The sequence below is a fragment of the Gossypium hirsutum genome, chromosome D06, assembly GCF_007990345.1.
Source record: "Gossypium hirsutum isolate 1008001.06 chromosome D06, Gossypium_hirsutum_v2.1, whole genome shotgun sequence".
NCBI lineage: Eukaryota > Viridiplantae > Streptophyta > Magnoliopsida > Malvales > Malvaceae > Gossypium > Gossypium hirsutum.
In genome coordinates this window covers 9,149,368-9,168,068 of record NC_053442.1, presented here as the reverse complement: position 1 = coordinate 9,168,068, position 18,701 = coordinate 9,149,368, and the positions used below count along the sequence as shown (strand labels likewise).

General features: G+C 35.8%; 3 protein-coding genes across 3 annotated transcripts; all 3 read left to right on the top strand.

The window, feature by feature from the left end:
• Positions 1-1,722: 1,722 nt before the first annotated feature.
• LOC107900303 (early nodulin-93) lies at positions 1,723-2,323 on the top strand. Its single transcript, XM_016825957.2, has 3 exons — positions 1,723-1,824; positions 1,916-1,991; positions 2,101-2,323. The coding sequence occupies exons 1-3, from the start codon at positions 1,723-1,725 to the stop codon at positions 2,193-2,195; spliced, it is 273 nt and encodes a 90-aa protein (XP_016681446.2). The 3' UTR covers positions 2,196-2,323.
• A 6,878-nt stretch (positions 2,324-9,201) lies between these two features.
• Positions 9,202-10,451, top strand: LOC107900304 (uncharacterized RNA-binding protein C17H9.04c). Its single transcript, XM_016825958.2, has 4 exons — positions 9,202-9,470; positions 9,564-9,896; positions 10,033-10,103; positions 10,214-10,451. Exons 2-4 carry the CDS (start codon positions 9,583-9,585, stop codon positions 10,222-10,224), a joined length of 396 nt encoding a protein of 131 aa, XP_016681447.1. The 5' UTR covers positions 9,202-9,470; positions 9,564-9,582; the 3' UTR covers positions 10,225-10,451.
• A 4,272-nt stretch (positions 10,452-14,723) lies between these two features.
• LOC107899986 (uncharacterized) lies at positions 14,724-18,074 on the top strand. The gene is made up of 5 exons (XM_016825717.1): positions 14,724-14,781; positions 14,902-15,096; positions 15,556-16,372; positions 16,769-17,156; positions 17,676-18,074. Exons 1-5 carry the CDS (start codon positions 14,724-14,726, stop codon positions 18,072-18,074), a joined length of 1,857 nt encoding a protein of 618 aa, XP_016681206.1.
• Positions 18,075-18,701: the final 627 nt, after the last annotated feature.

Here is an 18,701-nt window from a genome sequence, read left to right as displayed (position 1 = left end):
CCTTTCTTCAATATTTATTTACCTTTATTTTAACCTAATTCAATTTTGACCTTTTTTTGTTAATTGTTTATTATTTTCGGCCTATTAAACCAATAAAACAGGAAAAAGGGATTTTAAAAAGTGAAGTCTGCCAAGATATGAGAAATCTTTGCAAAGTTTGAAAATTAAAATCAGTGAAACATTAGGGTGTTGAATATTTGGAAATACTTGAAAGTTAAGAAAATAATCTAGAAAAATCAGAAAAAACAAAAAAGGCATTGATGACAAATTCCATCTTCTCCTTTCTTGACCTATAAATTCCTGCACAAATTTTAAAAAAGAAAACCCACAGAGAACACAAACACAACACAGCCATGGCATCAAGCTCTAGCTGTAGCAGTAACGATGTGGAAGCATCATTCAGGAAAATAGTTACCGATTTTGAAGTTCACAACAAGATATTACGTTTGGACAAGCACCAGATTGATAGATTCATCAAGCCTAATTTGTCACCGGGTCAAATTAACATCCTTGCTAGCGGTAGAGATTGTTCAGGAATTCCGACTGTGGATGTGAAAACTGGTGATTTCTTCTTGGTGACCCTATCAAGCAATGAGTACTGCTATGTTATGACTGGAATCTCAAGCATGATTACCAAAAACATATTTGCTGCTGATCATGAGGTTGCTTTCAGTTGGCACCATGGGGCTTTGCATGTTCATCGTTACTAATTAACCTTCTTGTTTTTCTTTTTTTCTTTTTATATTAAGATATGAGAATAAATGAATTTTATTCTTCAAGATGAATGAATAAGTAATAATTTATAGTTTCTTGCTTAGCTTCTATTGGTATATTGAATGGTGCATGCGCCATCTTTTGATTTTATGTTTCATGCTACTTACATTAATATAATATTGTAAGTGATTTTTTTTTTCTTTTGTTTAGTCATATTTTAATTCGAGTCTTATATCTAATGTCAAGCTTACAAAAAGAAGTAAAGCGATTTCATTAATTATTACTTTTCTGCTATATGAGATGAGATTAAAGATTGAATTAATAGATTCGGATAAAAAAAATCAAAAGAGTTTTTATTTAATCGTTGGATCCATTGGTAGTTGTAAAAACATTGGATGAGATCCAATTTTTTTAATAAAATCACCTAAAGGCTTAAAACTAAAAAGGTAACGCACCCATGGTTTTGTGCAAATTCTCCATTATCTTTTTCTTAAGGAAATAGATCCAGTCTTGAAAATATATTTTTCTGTATTAGAAACATGACTCTACATCATGATTTAAGAGAACTGATTATTTTTATTATTTAACAAATATTTAAATATATATATATATATATATATGAAGCAGGAGTGCAGGGCACATGAGCCAGAGCTAAAGAAGTAAAACCCACACTAGAAGAAATGAAATAGAAAACAAGCGTCTCTGACACTAGAATTCAAGCCAAACCCACCAATTCTAAACCCACTTCAATTCCAATACTTTGCTTATAAATATGCACCATTCCAAACAATTTCTTCACTCAAAGCTTAGCTTAATTATACTCAATCCATACCATCTTTTTTCTGAGACTTGGTTTCATTGGAAAATCATCTTGTAACATGGCTACAAGCGTGGCTCAATCTTCTTCTACCTTGGCTTCACTTGACCAAAAGGTGGACCTTGCCAAGCGCTGCTCTCATGGTAAGCTTTTTAACTTCACACACCACTTTCAACATCTAACATTCAAGAATGCTGGGTTTCCTCAGTGATTTTGTTTTGAACCAACCAGAGGGCGTAGTTGCTGGAGCTAAGGCAGCCATTGTTGCTAGCATTGCCACTGCCATTCCAACTGTAAGAACGCTTCAATATCTGTAGTAAACCTTTTCTAAGGGAGGATTGAGTCCAAAATTTTAATAACTTGGTGTTTGACATGCATTTGCAGATGGCTAGTGTGAGAATGCTGCCATGGGCAAGAGCAAATCTTAATCACACTGCACAAGCTCTCATTATCACCACAGGTTATTCATCATCATTATCATCTTCAACTTTTAATTACCAAGTATCTGTAGAAGGTATTTTTAAGTATAAATTCCATTTTTGTTAATGAAGTTTTCGATTGGATTGCAGTGGCAGGAGCTGCTTATTTTATAGTTGCAGACAAAACTGTTTTAGCTACAGCACGCAAGAACTCATTCAAACATGTCCCTAACATGAAACCGTGAATTCTAGTTGGTCTACACCATAATCGCTACTCTTTTGATCACTCGGCTAAGAAGAGGGGGTGCATAGAAGGGGTTGGGGAGGTGAATTTGGTATTCTAGGAAGCCATTTGTTCCACTCACTGTGTGATTCATCGCCTGTTCAATATATAAAATAAAGATGGGTTTTCTTTACTAGGATCAGAGCTTTGTGCACAAGGTAAATTCACTTCCATCTATAAGTAAACCTGGATGGCATGTATCCATAAGTCAAATGTAACAAAACTCATAAGACTTGGATTTGGATGTTACCTTTGATTCATTCCAAAAATAACGGCAACTGCATAAACTTTCACCACCAGAAACCATAGTTGAAATGATGAGAATGCATGTCTTATTTCAAGCTCCGACTGGGCATTGTCCAGTTGGCTAGTTTGCTCATACATACTAAAAAGGAAAGTATAAACAAATGCTTCAAGTCAAGCCCAAGCTTCAAAACTTGTCCATGAATCTATCTCCCCTCATGATTTTAAAATGAAAGGAAAATAATATAGAATTCTAAGGAGAGTCCAGGGGGTGAACTCAAAGAAAGTCCTCTAATCAATTTAACATAGTATGATGACTATTTGCATTATTTGACGCAACAGCTTCCTACAAAGGTTATATCTATTTAGGCCAAAGCTAGATTAACCCGAGATGTATTGATTCTCAATACAGAAACTCAATTACAATAACTTCTCATGTATCCCTAACAACAATACCGATGAACCTTGAATTGCTTAACTTCACATTTCGCACAATAAGCTATTCAGTTCAACTAACTTTCCGGCATAAAAAAGTTAAAATAGTACTTTTGTAAACTAAAATCTAAACAATTTTCTTTTACGATCTTCGACATTGATCATAGGGTCCACTTGGATTTAAAGTATATTCTTTGATAAGTTTATTTTAGCAAATTTTTGCGGTTTAAACTGTCAATACAGTGCCATTTTAATATTTTGGTCATAACTTGAGCTATAGACATTTGTTTTGAGCTCGTAATGTACCGATTCGAAGAGAATTGAAACATCTATTTAAATTTATTTCATGGATGAAGCCCAAAAACGTCAATAAGACATCCAAAAATGGTCTGAAAGCTTGACACGAAAATAGTCGAAAAAACCTAAAGAACTCTATTTTATTTAATTAAGGGTAATTTTGTATTTTGTCCATTATATTATTTTTTTCATATAAATAGACATGATTAGTTAAGATTAGGTGGACTCACACCTAGCCGTTTTTAGTTTTATTTTGTTTTCTCTTCTTTTCTAGTTGAAGTAATATTCGAAGTTTGATTCTACAAATTAATTACTTTTAATCTTTCCTTACTCTTTAGTATTTGCATGTCTTCCGGTTTAATTATAATTGTTCAAGTTTATTAAATATTCAGCTGATATTTGATACCTTACAATAATTGTTTTGTCAATTAGATAATTAGTTGATCAATTAATTTATAATATTTGTGACGACTGCATGATTATTTGTATAATGTGGGCATGCGATCTAACTTAAATAAACCCTAATAGTGTGGTTGTCAGTTAAAATTGAGTGTTTTTTGTTATAAATTAAATTAAATTACTAAGCGAACGTTATAAAGTTGTATGTCAATAAGGAAAATTTTTAATCACGATTGTCTTAATTATCGAGAAGGTAAGAATAGATTAAAGACTAGTGTCACGGACTTAGATTTTTCCCACGCGATCCGTGCGGCCATAGGCATATTATTTACTCAAAAACGCCTAAGTCAACCTTTACTTGCAACAATTGAGGATTCAACAGAATTCTTCTAAGGCACCAACGAAGAACATTAGATGAACGAAATAAGAATGAACCTTGAAAGATGAACAAAAGCCACAGAAAAGCAAGAACACTTGAGAGAAAAGTTTGAGTGAATGCTCCTCAAAATTCTATTCACAACTCCATCTTATACAATGAGCAGAGAGTCCTTTATTTATAGCAGAGGCTCTCCAAAATCAACGGTCTAAATCAAAGTACATCAATGGCTACAATTAAAAACTATCTAAATATCAAATCTCTAAGATTAGATAACCGTATATTCTAAATATTACATTTAATATCTAGGATCATATATCTCTAAAGATCACCTTCCATATTTGCCAAACATATCTTTGGAAGATCACTTTCCTTATTTGCCAAGCTCCGGAGATGGGCTTTTAATTTCTCCAGGCAACGAACCAGTCCAATTGGGCCAAATGACCTCCATTGAATACGATGGATCGTACGAGTTCGTCATGGTTGCCGGCTCCCATGCGCAACCCATGGCACTAGGAGCTCGTTAGTGACTATAACCAATTTATTAAAGAACATTAAAATTTAAACCCTTGAATCAAACGGAGAATTTACTTTAACTAGAGTTTTTTCTCATTGATTTTTTTAATATTTTATTTTCTTGTCTTTTTTTTTTTACTTTGTTTTACTTTTAATATTTTACATTCTCCTACTTGTCAATGAAAACTAATCCATTATATTGATTGTTGACTTATTGTTTGAGATCACTAGCCAAACTTTAAAAAAAACAAAAAATTTAGCAACATTTAAATAAAAAATTTTAAATAATTCCATAATTAAGGTTTAGTTTAGCGGTTGTTTGAATTCCTTATGATATGCAACTGAAATAAGTTCTTGTTAATGGTAAGAAAGGGGCTTTGAATATGGTGTTGTTCTTAATTTATTAGAGGGGTTTGAGTTAGCCCCGCCTAATTGTATTTCGCCCGAGATGAAAAAAATGTTTTTAGGAAAAAAAATAGGGAGAAGTTAATTTTTTTTACTTTTCAAAAAAATATATTTTTAGTTCTAGAGAAATATTTCTTCTTTAGGAATACTTTTATCTCAAAAATATTTTTTATCCTAAAAGTAGTTCTAAAAAATATACTAAAAACACCCTAAAATGAAAACTTTCAAATTTGAGTTGCTTAATTTTGGTTCAAATTTAATATGCGTTTGGAAAGATTCAACCGTTGAAGTGTTGTAAGGCAAAATCAGATCAAGATTAACTAGGTTAGGATAAAAGGAAATTGCAAACCTCAAAAGCTGGAAAAGAAATGTAAAGGAGGAACATTCAAGATTAAACTTTAACTATTTATTAGATTAGAGTTTTTCAGAAAAATTAGTTGAAGGGTTTTGAATCGGAAGGTGAAAAAGATAAAAATCGGGGTTTAAAAAGGGAAAATAGTATCGTCGGAATTTGGAATTTGTAGCCGGAATCTGAAAAAATATGAACTTTCCGGCAAAAACATGAGTTTTCCGGTCACCGGCGTTCTTGTTTCGAAGAGCAAAGAAGAAAAATAAAAGAAACAAAGGAAAAGAAAAGGAGCAAGTTTATTTAAAAAGAAATAAAAGAAAAATGAAATACTTGTATATATTGACACATGGCAGTTGCAGATTGGTTCATTACTCCCATATTAGATATTGGGGCAAACTGATTAATGACGTAATTGTTCAGCGACATCATTCTCAAATATAACATAATGGAGTGTTGGTTTTAGTGACGGCCGATCTAATTTATACCAAAGAGATTGTCCTGTATGTTTGGGGAGCCTGTTCGATATTTGCAACAAACGGCTGCTCTTGCCATATGTCCTTCTCTCTGCACCACAGTACTCCACAAGGAAGGTAAGCAGATCTCTTATAGCAATCGTATTTAGAGCTTCTCTGACCAATATTAAGTTGGGTCAGCCTTCTGTCCTCCCCATTACAACTTTGATTGTACAGTATTAGTGCTGATACTTAGCTACCACTGCTCCCATCCCTTCATTAAAGGCCTTCCCCCACCATTCTACCATATTTTCCGCCTTATGAATAGGTAACTGCATTATCCACTCTCAACGCTCACAATTCACCAACAGATCTCGGCCTGTCTATTACACAGGCCACCTGGAGGATCGAAACACGGGGTCCTTTTTTGCCTCTCTTAGAGGACTTCTCTCAAACAACCACCGGGCATTAGCCAATTCACTACTAATAAGGGAAGTATGAGCAAAAGCATCAAGTCAAGCCAATGCCTCAAAACTTATCCGTGATGATTACCACCCATTTTCGCTAAGATTTTAAAACGAAAGGGAAAAGTATAAGAAAAAAAAATCAATTTAACATAGAATTATAAGGCAATGAAAGCCCTCTAGCCATTGTGTTCCAAATAACTTGATTTTAGGTTCACCAATGGATTCAATTAGTATGATGACTAAATTTGCATTATCTAAGGCAATAAGCTTCCTACAAAGACATTAACTCGAGTGAAACCATCACTCCAATATAAATATATATATACACACACAAGAGTTTGCTTTGCAACAAGGGAATGTTAAAATCTATGCCACATTTTGGCCTAATTCTGGATTAATTGATAAAATACTAGACAAGACACCAAACGTTTCCCAGGAAAGGGTTCCAATCTATGCCACATTTTGGCCTGGTTGATATTCTGCAAGTGTTAGAATATAACTGCAATGGTTACAATACAATACGTTACCAATTGATCTAATTCCTCTTAAAAATCGAAATTTAGATCAGTTTATTGGAACGATAACAGCACATGCATTGACAAAGACTAGCTAAATGGGGTACAATAATTGATGCCAACTCGGGGAGATGCGGGGTTACAAGTCATTTTCTCACTTGGAAAGTTGAAACTTTTGCATGGATAATATCAATCATCTCTTTGGAAGGGTCAACAATCAATGATAGATGCTCAAATCGATTTCGAAAAACATGAAACAACTTTACTTAATATTTAGCCCCCTCATGTTTCCAACCAAATTTAAGGTTTCATTAGTGTTAAGCTGAAAATCTTGGAATCACGTGGCAATGGGGAATATCCGAAATTTAAAAGCAACGGCTAATCCATGAGGATTCTCTCAAGTATTATTGAAGGGAGATGGACCTCTTCTGAAAAGAAGATGTATGTGTATACAGTTATGAGGTTTTGTATACATGAGGAATATTCACCATGTCTGGTAAGAAATGGTGATTAAAGATTCCGATTCCTCCTTATCAGTCCTGTAATTGCTAAACGATCAAGCATTTATGCATATGTTGCCATTATAAGCAATGAAGACCCCACAAATACCATAATAAGTGAGGGTTTTGCCTGGCAATTTGGCTCATAAGAAACCTGTAACTCAGTATATTCTATTAACCTTGAGTGAGGGGTATGAACGTTAACTAAAGCAAAGACCATGTTCATGACGAATGAGGCTAATTAAGCTGGGAGAATAGATTAGAAATGGATAGTGTTTTCTTAAAAGAGAACACAAAGATACCAAGCAGACTTGTCTAGTGTGGCCAGACTGTTTTTATTTTTATAATTAAATTTAACTAAGTGAAGCTGATGAATAAAGCCAATAGTGGTTAGGAAATTAGGGTGGTGAATTGTTATCAACTGGACAAGCCTCTTGGCACGCCTGTCATTGGCGTGCTGCATGGCATGGCATGCAAAAAGACATGGTTTTAGGAATCTTGGGCAATGACAATATTGGAACCCTTTATGCAGGTCAAACTAATGCAGCTCACCACATTGCATGCCTTGGAATTTTTTCAGGTGCAATGGAGCCCAAACTCCAATCTCCAAATGCTCTACTTTTCTCTCTTTCTGCTCCGAATAATTTCAAGATGAGTGTGGCATAAGAATATGTTTAACTTTTATATATATATTTAAATATATGAAACATAAATGTTAAACGCGAAAGAAAATGAAAGTTTGGAGTTACATGATATATATATATATAGCTATAACCCACCACTCCACCAGCGTCGGTTCGCCGCAAACCATATTCTGAGTTAAACATTCAGCAGAACATTCCCTTTTTCTTTTTTTTAAATGTAACCATCCATACATGTTTGTTTACCACACGTGTCAGGGTATGAGATTGAAATACATCAACTTCTTTATTATTTTTTTAAAATTAATAAATATATAGTATTGGACACATACTTGTATCTACTACTGAGGAGTCCGTTAATGTGAATCTACAGAAACTTTTGAATTATTGCAAGAAAGGGAATCGAAACATGAAACAAAAAGGAAGCTTGCAATGGATATGCATTATAAAGAATAAATTCCAAATGCCAATAAAAGAAAAAAGTAAATTTTTTCTCTTATTTTTCTTAACCCTTTCTTATTGTCCCACCTGCACCGGCACTGCTTAAGCCTACTCCTGGAAGGTGTATCTGGCTACTTGGGTCATGACTCATGAGCCCCCACAACTATTCTGCCATTTGATGACGTGTCCATCCACATCAGCTTTGGATATTGCAGGAGCCAGCATGACGTGTCTTTCCTCGTGTACAAACACGTCAGCTTTGCATGTGGGAGGAGCAATTTTGGCGACTTGTGACGTTTGAGTAAAATGAAGCTATGGCGGTGTCATGGTCAGTGCCATGTTGGGGTGGACAAACAGGGTGGAATGAACCACCTTTGACTAGGTTTTTGAACTGTTTCTTTGGACTCATTGAAAGAGCTAACATTTAAAACAATCAACAAGTTCCGATTTTTGGTTCTTATACACTTTTGTTAGTTTAACTTTACTTTATGTCGTTTAGCAATAATCCAAGGACTAAAAAGGATTATTTGATGATGACAAGGTATTTGAACTACTTCCTTTTGTTTAAGATGTGAATAAAGGAAACTTCTATATGGGCATTTCAACATTGATTCATCCAAACCAAGGGTTAAAAAGGGTTAAATTCCTTAATACTTTAAAAAATATTATAAAAAGAAAAAGAAAAGAAATTCGGAGTTTTTCTCAATTGATTATTGTAATAACTTTCAAAAACAATGTGAATTAGCAGTATCCAAATAACATCATCCCCTCATAACACCTAGTTGCTAGTAGCAATGTGGATGAGAAGAGAATAATATTTCACATTGTTTTTCAGCAATAATGATAGGGAATCAAATAAAGAGCTTTGGGGAGGGGGGGCATGTCTAGTTATTCTATTTAGAAAGTATGTATGAAACTATGGAATATGAATACATACACTCCTAAGCTATCTTCCTTTGTATAGTTAAATGTATAGCAGAACTATGGGGAGTCAGCTAGATTTTATCTAAACATCTGAGAAGAAAGAAAAAAAAAACGAAGCTGACAAAGCAACATCCATGTCCCCACAAATCAAAGGCTTAACTAGTATATATATAGCCCTTCCACCCCAAACACCAAAATCACCAATTGCACTAAGAAATTATTAATTCAGCTACTACTAAGTACAAACATTTGCGGGCTCTCTTTATTTTGCAAGGAGGTAAGCTTCGTTTCCTGCCTTTCAAATGTTTGTGTTTCTTATGTAGGATTAAAATCTGGGCTGATTTAACGTATTCTGGTATGTAAAATACAGTTAATCAATATAAAAAAAAATGAGCTGGTCTGGAGGAGATTGGATGTGTGCAGCATGCCAACACCAGAACTTTAGAAAGAGAGAAGCATGCCAACGCTGCGGGTACCCCAAGTACGGTGGCCCTGATGTATCGACTTACTTATACAACCGGACCGAAGTTATGGCCGGTGACTGGTATTGCACTGCCATCAGCTGTGGAGCTCACAACTACGCTAGCAGAACAAACTGTTATCGATGCGGTACCGTGAAAAACGATTATGGTGGTTATAGTATGATGGGTTCTGAGACCAGTGTTCCCCCTGGTTGGAAAACTGGCGATTGGATGTGCACTAGGTGAGTTTGCATAATGTTGTTCATGAGCATAAAATCCCACAAATAAGCTGCATTGTCTCTGTTAATGAGTTTGTTAATATTGCATTCCTATAATCTTTATGCTTTATCTGACATGACTGCAATTTTAATTGCACAGATATGGGTGTGGAGTTCACAACTATGCTAGCAGGCTGGAATGCTTCAAGTGCAAGACACCAAGGGATTTTGGTAAGAACTCATTGCAGCATTGATCTTCTCCAACATAACCCATTGAAAAGCTATTCACTCAAGTTCCTGACATTATCTTTTTTCTTTGTTTTTTTTCTTCAACTTTTTAGGGGATGCCTAGGAGGAATTTATGAAAAGAACATTGCCTGCAGTTTTTGTTCAACTTGGAGTGGAATAACGTTTAGGGTGAGCAAAGGGTGAAGGTTTTTTTTTCCAAGCATAGCCATGTAACTCAACATTAATCACTCAGAAGAAGCTTCGAAATATCTTCCATTAACTCTTTTTTTTTTTCTTCTTCTTCTTCTTCTTTTTGTTCATGAAAATTTGAATGGAAATACTTTGTTTCAAGTGCATGTCAAAATCCCTGTGGGCGAAAACATCCATAATTGAATGCCACTTTTGGGGGAGTGGTCCAAGGAATTAAGGCAATGGGCAATGGTAAATTCAAGCAAATATTAATATAAAAAGTAAAACTAATTCAAAGTTGAGGTAGCTTAATTCCAGAAATAAGATTCAAGGAATCTCTTTGAGCAGTTCATCTCAAAAGGGAGGCATTTTTTTTTCTTTCTCAGAGCAATAATTTAAGATCCCTTTAAGCAACAAGTGTATATATGTATAATAATGAAGATAAGAACCAGATGCTGTTTGCTTTTAAATGCATAGATGCAATTGGCGATTGCCAAGTTTAAAGCAAAGTCAAATCCCATCATCTTCTTTCTTTTGCCCTTCATTTTAATGCCTTAGCTCACCATTTTCACTCATTATCGCATCGTTTTGAAGCATGATTGGTTCCTTTGGCATACTAGTTATACCCTTTGCTAAATATGGGAATTAAAATGTACTAAAGTTTCAACCCATTATTTGTTAAAAGAAACTTTGATTTGGACATAAAAATGTGACTAAAATGTACGATGAAAATAAAAATGTGCTTTACAAACTTTTAATAATAATTTAGAGACGTAATGCATTTTTCTCTCCAGTTTTGAAACTGTATTTTTTCAGTTATCAAATCATTATTTTAATTTTAGATGAGTTAAAATTTATATCCAGGGATTTAAATTTTTATTTAATATATTATAATTTCGGGTTCAATTACATTTTAGATTTCTGAATGGAATTTAGGAAAATGTAACATCTTTTCTTTTGAGTCATTACGTTTTTAGTTCTCTCTTTTTGGGTTCTTATGTTATATATTCCATCTCCTTCTTTTATAAAATAATCTTAAAAATATTATCAAGATATCATTTTATAATAGTACATGCTAAACATTCAACAAACCCTAACTATAGATCAAGCAAAAGAAGCTGTAGAAGAGAATTCACAAAACCATGCACATCCTTCTCTTCTTTCTACACATTTGTAGTATGCTTCATAACTACTTCTCAACCATTTAATTATTTAACTATTTCAACAGTTCAATCACTCAATTATTCAGCTCAATTGTTTAACAATAGAAAAATCACTCTCGTAATTTTAGCTCCGAGCAATTCAGTTCAACCTTCATTTACTTATATATTTGAGATTTATGACTGTTCTTTTTAATAATGTTATTTTTAATATTTAAATTTATATATATATTTTAAAGTGTAATATACCAACATTTCTAGTTTGACATGGACAGATTGGTCTTTTTCAACTTGGACGGGATTTTTACCTTAAAAAAGGCCCCCAAGACAATTCAATTAGTTTTTAAGGTTAATTTTTGTTGTAGACAACTTTTTAGGATTTTGTGTTCGTGCTTTCCATCAACATGTGTTCTAGTCAAAGATTTAATTTTTCAAGTTTGTGGGATTTAAATGATTATCAAATACTCAATTTTATTAAATATAATTTTGATTTAAATTTTGGTTGTTAATAAAATTTCCCGGTTTGTTTTTCAACAACTCTTAAAGATCAAATGTGGAAATATTTCCACCCTCTCATGGATTTGTTAAAACATCTTTGGGAAAATATGCTACGGTAAATATAGTAAATTTTTTTAAAAAAAATTAAAATCTCCATTTATTGTGATATTTAAAATAATAAATATTTATGTAGCTAATCTTTTAGGAATAGTTTAAATTGTGGTATCCTTTAGGAAGTTGCTCGAACTTTTCAATTAATCGAACTCAAGTTTGAAGTTTTCAAACTTTCAACCATTTGATATTCTCCATTATTTTGGAACTCACAATTACTTCGAAAGTAGACTTTAACTCAAAGAATCGAACATAAAACAAAATCAAAATTCTCCTTAAAAAGAGTCTTTACATAAACCTCTATAACCTGAAACTAAAATTTTCAACTTCTAGTAGAATTCAAACTCAAGAAAATAGAATTTATTTATGTATAAAAAATTAAATTAATAAAATACCGCTAATTTTTGTAGAGTTTTCCCTTAGCATTGTTGATGCAAGTTTATTTCTTATTTAGAGTTCCAAATTAGTTAAAAAAAATGGAGTTTGAGTTCCATTAGAACTCCAGGGAGACATAGCCCGTGGCATCCCATAGGAGGGGACTCTCGTTGCCACCACTGCTTCACCTTTAATCGGTTGGTACGGCCAGCAAATGTCTGGTTCAATTTTCCAAATTTACCTCTCTAGATTTAAATAGAAAACCAAGCCTAATTAAATAGTACTTTATATTAATTTAGTTAATTAAACTTAGTTAATTTAATTTTCATTTTATCATATTAAAATTCATGTATAAACTTATTTAATTAACCAAATAAAATTAAATTATAATGATAATTTTAAACTAAAGAAGCTTATACATGAGTAAGAATGTCAGTGAAATGAAAAATAAAATATAATATAATTTTGATGTCGTACGAGCATTATATAAAATGGATTTCCACACATATCACCTTCCAATAGAGGAAATCCTTAGAAAATGGAATTTGCTTCTCTATTCGATTATTGTTTGTCTTTCAACCAAAGTAATAAAACTTTCATCTAATTTCATATTTTATTATTACACTGTGTTTTAACTTTTTTTTATTTTTTATGTTATTTTTCTAGGTTACATGAAAAATTCATCTGTAATGGCCTTGACCCTGCTCCTATGCCAAGCACGAGCAGCAATGAAGATCCACCTGGCAAACCGTTAGGAAGTAACAGACCCCAACGGGAAAAAAGGACACCTGTGGTCCTGCGTGGATATGTGGTGGGCTAGCAACAATTTAGGAACCATTCGGATGAAGGGCATTGGGTACTGTTGTATAAATAAGGGTAGGTATTACCAAGTGAGGCATGATATCATTTTAGCAATAACTGCTACATCCTCTCCTCTCTCAGCTGTACTGAGTTTTCTATTCCCTTCTTAATCCCTCATTTCTGTCTCAACCTTGTAATTCATCCTCAATGTACTCAATGAATCAGAAATAGCAGAAAAGTTTCATTTAAAAACTATAATCGCTTGAATCCTTGATTAAGTCCTCACATTTTGGTGCTTTTATTAGGCTCACTCCACCTCCCTATGGTAGACAACACCCGTTTGGCTCGCCTTGACACAACCGTAACCTCCTTACAACACGACCTTTCCGCCCAAGCCACCATCCTCAACAACCAATCCACTGCCCTGAGCTCTCTTCAATCCATCGTTACTACCTAACAAAACACCATGAAAGATATAAACTGACAGCTACAAAACTTAAATCAAATCCTTACTGAAAAATAACCCTTCCCTGACCACCACCTAAAACCCGATAGGTTCACCACTGAATCTTCCGCTACGGATAATCGCCTGCACCCAGTCAATGATGATGAATATAACCGCGAAGATTTTCCATTCAAACCCAAACCAGCCCGTGTTGAGCTCTCGAAATTTGACGGTTCCGATCCCGAATCATGGATTTTCAATGCCAACGAATTCTTTGATTTCTACGATACAGATGATACTGTTCAGATAACAATGGTAGCCTTTCATTTTGAAGGCAAAGCTAGGCGTTGGTATAGATGGATGAAAACTAACAAGCAGCTCTCGTGTTGGGACCATTTCACGCGAGCAATGCTTGACCGTTTTATATTTGCAACTCTCGAAGAACCCTAAGGTTTGCTGTTAAAACTTCAACAAACAACCACTGTCGATGAGTACCAAAGCCGATTTGAATCTCTTTCCAATCTAACGACCGATTTGCCCCCTCCTTTTTGTGGATTGTTTTATATATGGCTCCGAGCCAACATAAAAAATGAGGTCTTATCTTTTCGACCCACTACACTTAACCATGCCATTAGTTTGGCCCGCCTACAAGAGGCTAAACTATCTAAAACCCGGAAACTTTTATTAAAACAAATACCTTACTCCAAGTCTTTCACTCCTGGGCTGCTACCAAACCCATCCTCAACCCCACTTAAGCCTACTCCAGACCAATCTAAATCGCCAATTACTCCAGCTGTTCGTCGTTTAACACAGGCCGAGGCACAGCGTCAATTATTCCTGTGCTTCTATTGTGATGAAAAATATGTGAGGGGGCATAAATGTAATAAACCCCAATTATTCCTTTTAGATGATAGCTACCCTAGTGACGACGATAAACAATCACCGTAACCCCTTGAGCCTCCAACCGATCCTTTAAACTCCACCGACACACCTATCGAAACCCCAGCTCCTAATCCCACCCTTACAGATTCGACAACCACTACAATGATTTCTTATAATGCCATGTCTGATTGCCTTTCTCCAGCGATCTTGCGATTCATGGGTTCGATATAAGGACATTCGGTTCAGATACTTTTGGATGGAGGAAGCACATATAATTTTATTCAGAGTCGTGTTCCTCAGTTTTTAGGCCTTGATATTGATCTATCGGTGTCTTTTCCAGTATTAGTGGGCAGTGGGGAGAGTATCCACAGTGAAGGGCGAGTAAAGAACGTGAACTTACATATACAATGTACTAATATAGTTGCTAATTTTTATGTCTTACCTCTTCATGGATCAGATGTACTCTTAGGAGTGGCTTGGCTGGCAACTCTTAGCCCCGTCATAACCGACTATGCTTCTTCAACCTTTCAATTCGGTACCGGGTCGTTGCAAGTTACTTGGCAGGGACTACATAGTTCGAGTCCTAAATAGATTCAGCTAAACTCATTGCGGCGTACCCATGAAGTGAGAGCTGTTGCAGCATTCTATAGCCTACAGATATCGTTTGACCCGTCCCATACCAAGCCTTACACACCTACAGCTTTTTCCCCTTTACTTAACCAGTTTCGAGACGTCTTCACTCGAACATCCGGCCTACCCTCGACACGCCCGACGGATCACTCTATACACCTTCAACCTAACTCCGCACCGATCAATGTATGCCCCTACCGATATCTCCATTTCCAAAAATAGAAAATTGAGCGACAAGTATCAGTAATGTTGAAGGAGGGGATCATTCGGCCGAGTACCAGCCCCTTTTCCTCACCAGTGTTGCTAGTTAAAAAGAAGGACGGCACTTAGAGATTCTGAGTCGATTATCGGACCTTAAATGCAGTGACAATCTATGATCGCTTTCCAATTTCGACGGCGGATGAGCTCTTCGATGAACTATTCGGGGTTACAATCTTTTCGAAGTTAGACTTGCTTACCGGGTTCAATCAAATTTTGATTAAACTAGAGGACATTCCGAAGATAGCTTTCTGCACTCATGAGAGCCATTACGAATTCCTCGTCATGCCCTTCGGCCTTACAAATACTCCATCTACCTTCCAAGCCACGATGAATGGTATCTTTAAACTTTTCCTCCGTCAATTTGTCCTCATTTTTTATGACATTTTGGTTTATAGTAAAACACAGGACGAACACTTGAACCATTTGCGCATCGTATTTGAAAATTTGCGAGCTCATCACTTGGTCGCAAAAGAAAGCAAGTGTATTTTTGGGCAGTCGCAAATCGAGTACTTGGGACATATCGTCAACGGTAACGGTCTTCAAGTTGATCCCTCTAAAATCACGGTAATTCGTGAATGGCCAATTCCGGTTACTGTTAAGGGTGTCCGTGGATTCTTAGGCCTGGCAGGGTATTATAGACGATTTATTAAAGGATTCGCAAAGATCGCAGCACCACTCTCTGACCTTCTAAAAATTGACAATTTTAATTGGACCCCCGAGGCACAATCGGCATTCATCCAGTTGAAAGAAGCCTTGAACAGTGCACCTTTCTTGGCCCTTCCAGACTTTTTAGCCTCATTTACAATCGAAACCGATGCATCCGGGACGAGAATTGGCACCGTATTGGTTCAAAGAGGAAAGCTTATTGCCTACTATAGCCAACAGTTATCCACCCGAATGCAAGGTGCCAACATACCATCGTGAGATGTTTGCCATTACCCAAACAGTGGGCAAATAGAGACAATACTTGTTGGGAAGACGATTTTCCATCATCACGGACCAAAAAGCCTTAAAAAATCTCACCGCACAAACAATACAAACACCAGAACAGCAGCATTGGCTCTATAAATTGATCGGGTTCGACTTTGAAGTATTATACAGACCCGAGAAGTTAAATACAGTGGCTGATGCCTTATCTCGCTACCCGACAGGTTGCCTCTTATCTTATCAGTTCAAGAATTCACTTGACTTGCGGAATTTCGGAAACTAAATAGCTCTCACCCCGATCTATTACACATCCATGCTCAGTTAGCTGCTTGTAACTCTGAATTTCATGACTATACGGTACATGACAGATTATTACTCTTTAAAAACAGATTGGTAGTGCCCACGGACGCCACCTTGTATAAAGCTCTACTCGAAGAATTCCATTGCTCAGTCATCGATGGACATGCCGGAATATCACGCACTCTCCATCGACTAGCAGCGAATTTTTACTGGCCCTCCATGCGCAAAGATGTACAGCAATTCGTCTGCGAATGTGTTGTTTGTCAAACAATGAAGGCATCTCAATTGACCCCCGCCGGTCTACTTCAATCCTTACCCTTGCCAACACAAGTTTTCGAGGAACTCATTATGGATTTCATTACGGGTCTCCTCTCATATTTTGGTAAGATGGTCATCTTTGTCGTTGTGGATCGATTATCCAAATATGCTCACTTCTTTGCACTGCCCAGTACCTTTACTAGTATGAAATTAGCTGAGGTGTTTTTGAATGGGGTGGTTAAATTACATGGAATTCCAACAAAAATAATTAGTGATCGGGATCCCTTATTCCTGAGTGCTTTTTGGGATGAGCTCACTAAATTACAAGGCACTACATAAGCATTGAGCTCTGCTTATCATCCAGAGACAGATGGGCAAATCGAGGCTGTCAACAAAGTTTTGGAAATGTACCTACGGTGCTTTGTTGCTGACATTCCCAACTCTTGGGTTAAATTTCTGCCATGGGCTGAATATTGGTACAATACTTCACATCATACCTCAGCCGGAATGTCCCCATTTAAAGCTCTATATGGCCGCGAACCACCAACAATTATTCGATATATTCCAAGCACGACTAAACTTTCAGCCCTCAACCACGACCTATTCAATCGTGACATTATACTCCAACAGCTTAAAAACAATCTACTTATAGCCCAGAATCGTTAAAAAAACCAAGTTGACAAATATCGTCGAGACATCTTTTATGCCTTTGGTGATTGGCTTTTCGTTAAACTTCAGTCCTATCGACAACTTTCCCTTCGCCTGCACAGAAATCAGAAACTAAGCCAACGATACTTTGGTCCTTTTAAAGTCCTAAAACACATTGGCACCGTGGCTTATAAGGTTGATTTACCGTCATCCTCTCGCATACACCCGGTCTTTCATGTTTCAGTTTTGAAGAAATACATTGGCAACCCTGAAAGCCAAAGCATTCCTCTACCCCTCATCGACCCTCATCCTTCGAACCTTGCTGACAAGGTTCATCTTACAGATGGGAGTAATGTAATGGGCCTTGACCCTGCCCCTATTCCAAGCACGAGCAGCAATGAAGATCCACCTGGAAAACCGTTAGGAAGTAACAGACCCCAACGGGAGAAAAAGACATCTGTGGTCCTACGTGGATATGTGGTAGGCTAGCCACAATTTAAGAACCATTCGGATGAAGGGCATTGGGTGCTGTTGTATAAATAATGGTAGGTATTACCAGGTGAGGCATGATATCATTTTAGCAATAGCTGCTACCTCCTTTCCTCTCTCAGCTGTACTGATTTTTCTATTCCCTTCTTAATCCCTCATTTCTATCTCAACCTTGTAATTCATCCTCAATGTACTCAATGAATCAGAAATAGCAGAAAAGTTTCCTTTAAAAACTATAATCGCTTGAATCCTTGATTAAGTCCTCACATCATCACTAGTCAGTAACTCACTTATTCGTGATGATCAATATATAAAGGCGATTAAGAAAAATCTACTAGAATGCAATTTGACTCTTTGGATTAGGCCGAAAACTTTTATAAAACCTTTGCTAGAGAACATGGTTTTGTTATCCACATTTGGTCAAGCAGAACATCCCCTCGAAGTGATGCAATTGTAAGTCAAATTTATGTTTTTTTGTAATGAAGGGCAGTATAAGAAAAAAGTTATAAAGATTAATGGCATTCACATTTATGCCCTTAACTTGACCCGTCTGCCAGATTTGAGTATGGGTGTCACAAATAAACTAGGTTCTATCCTTAATTTTTTGCCAACTTAACTGCTATAAAA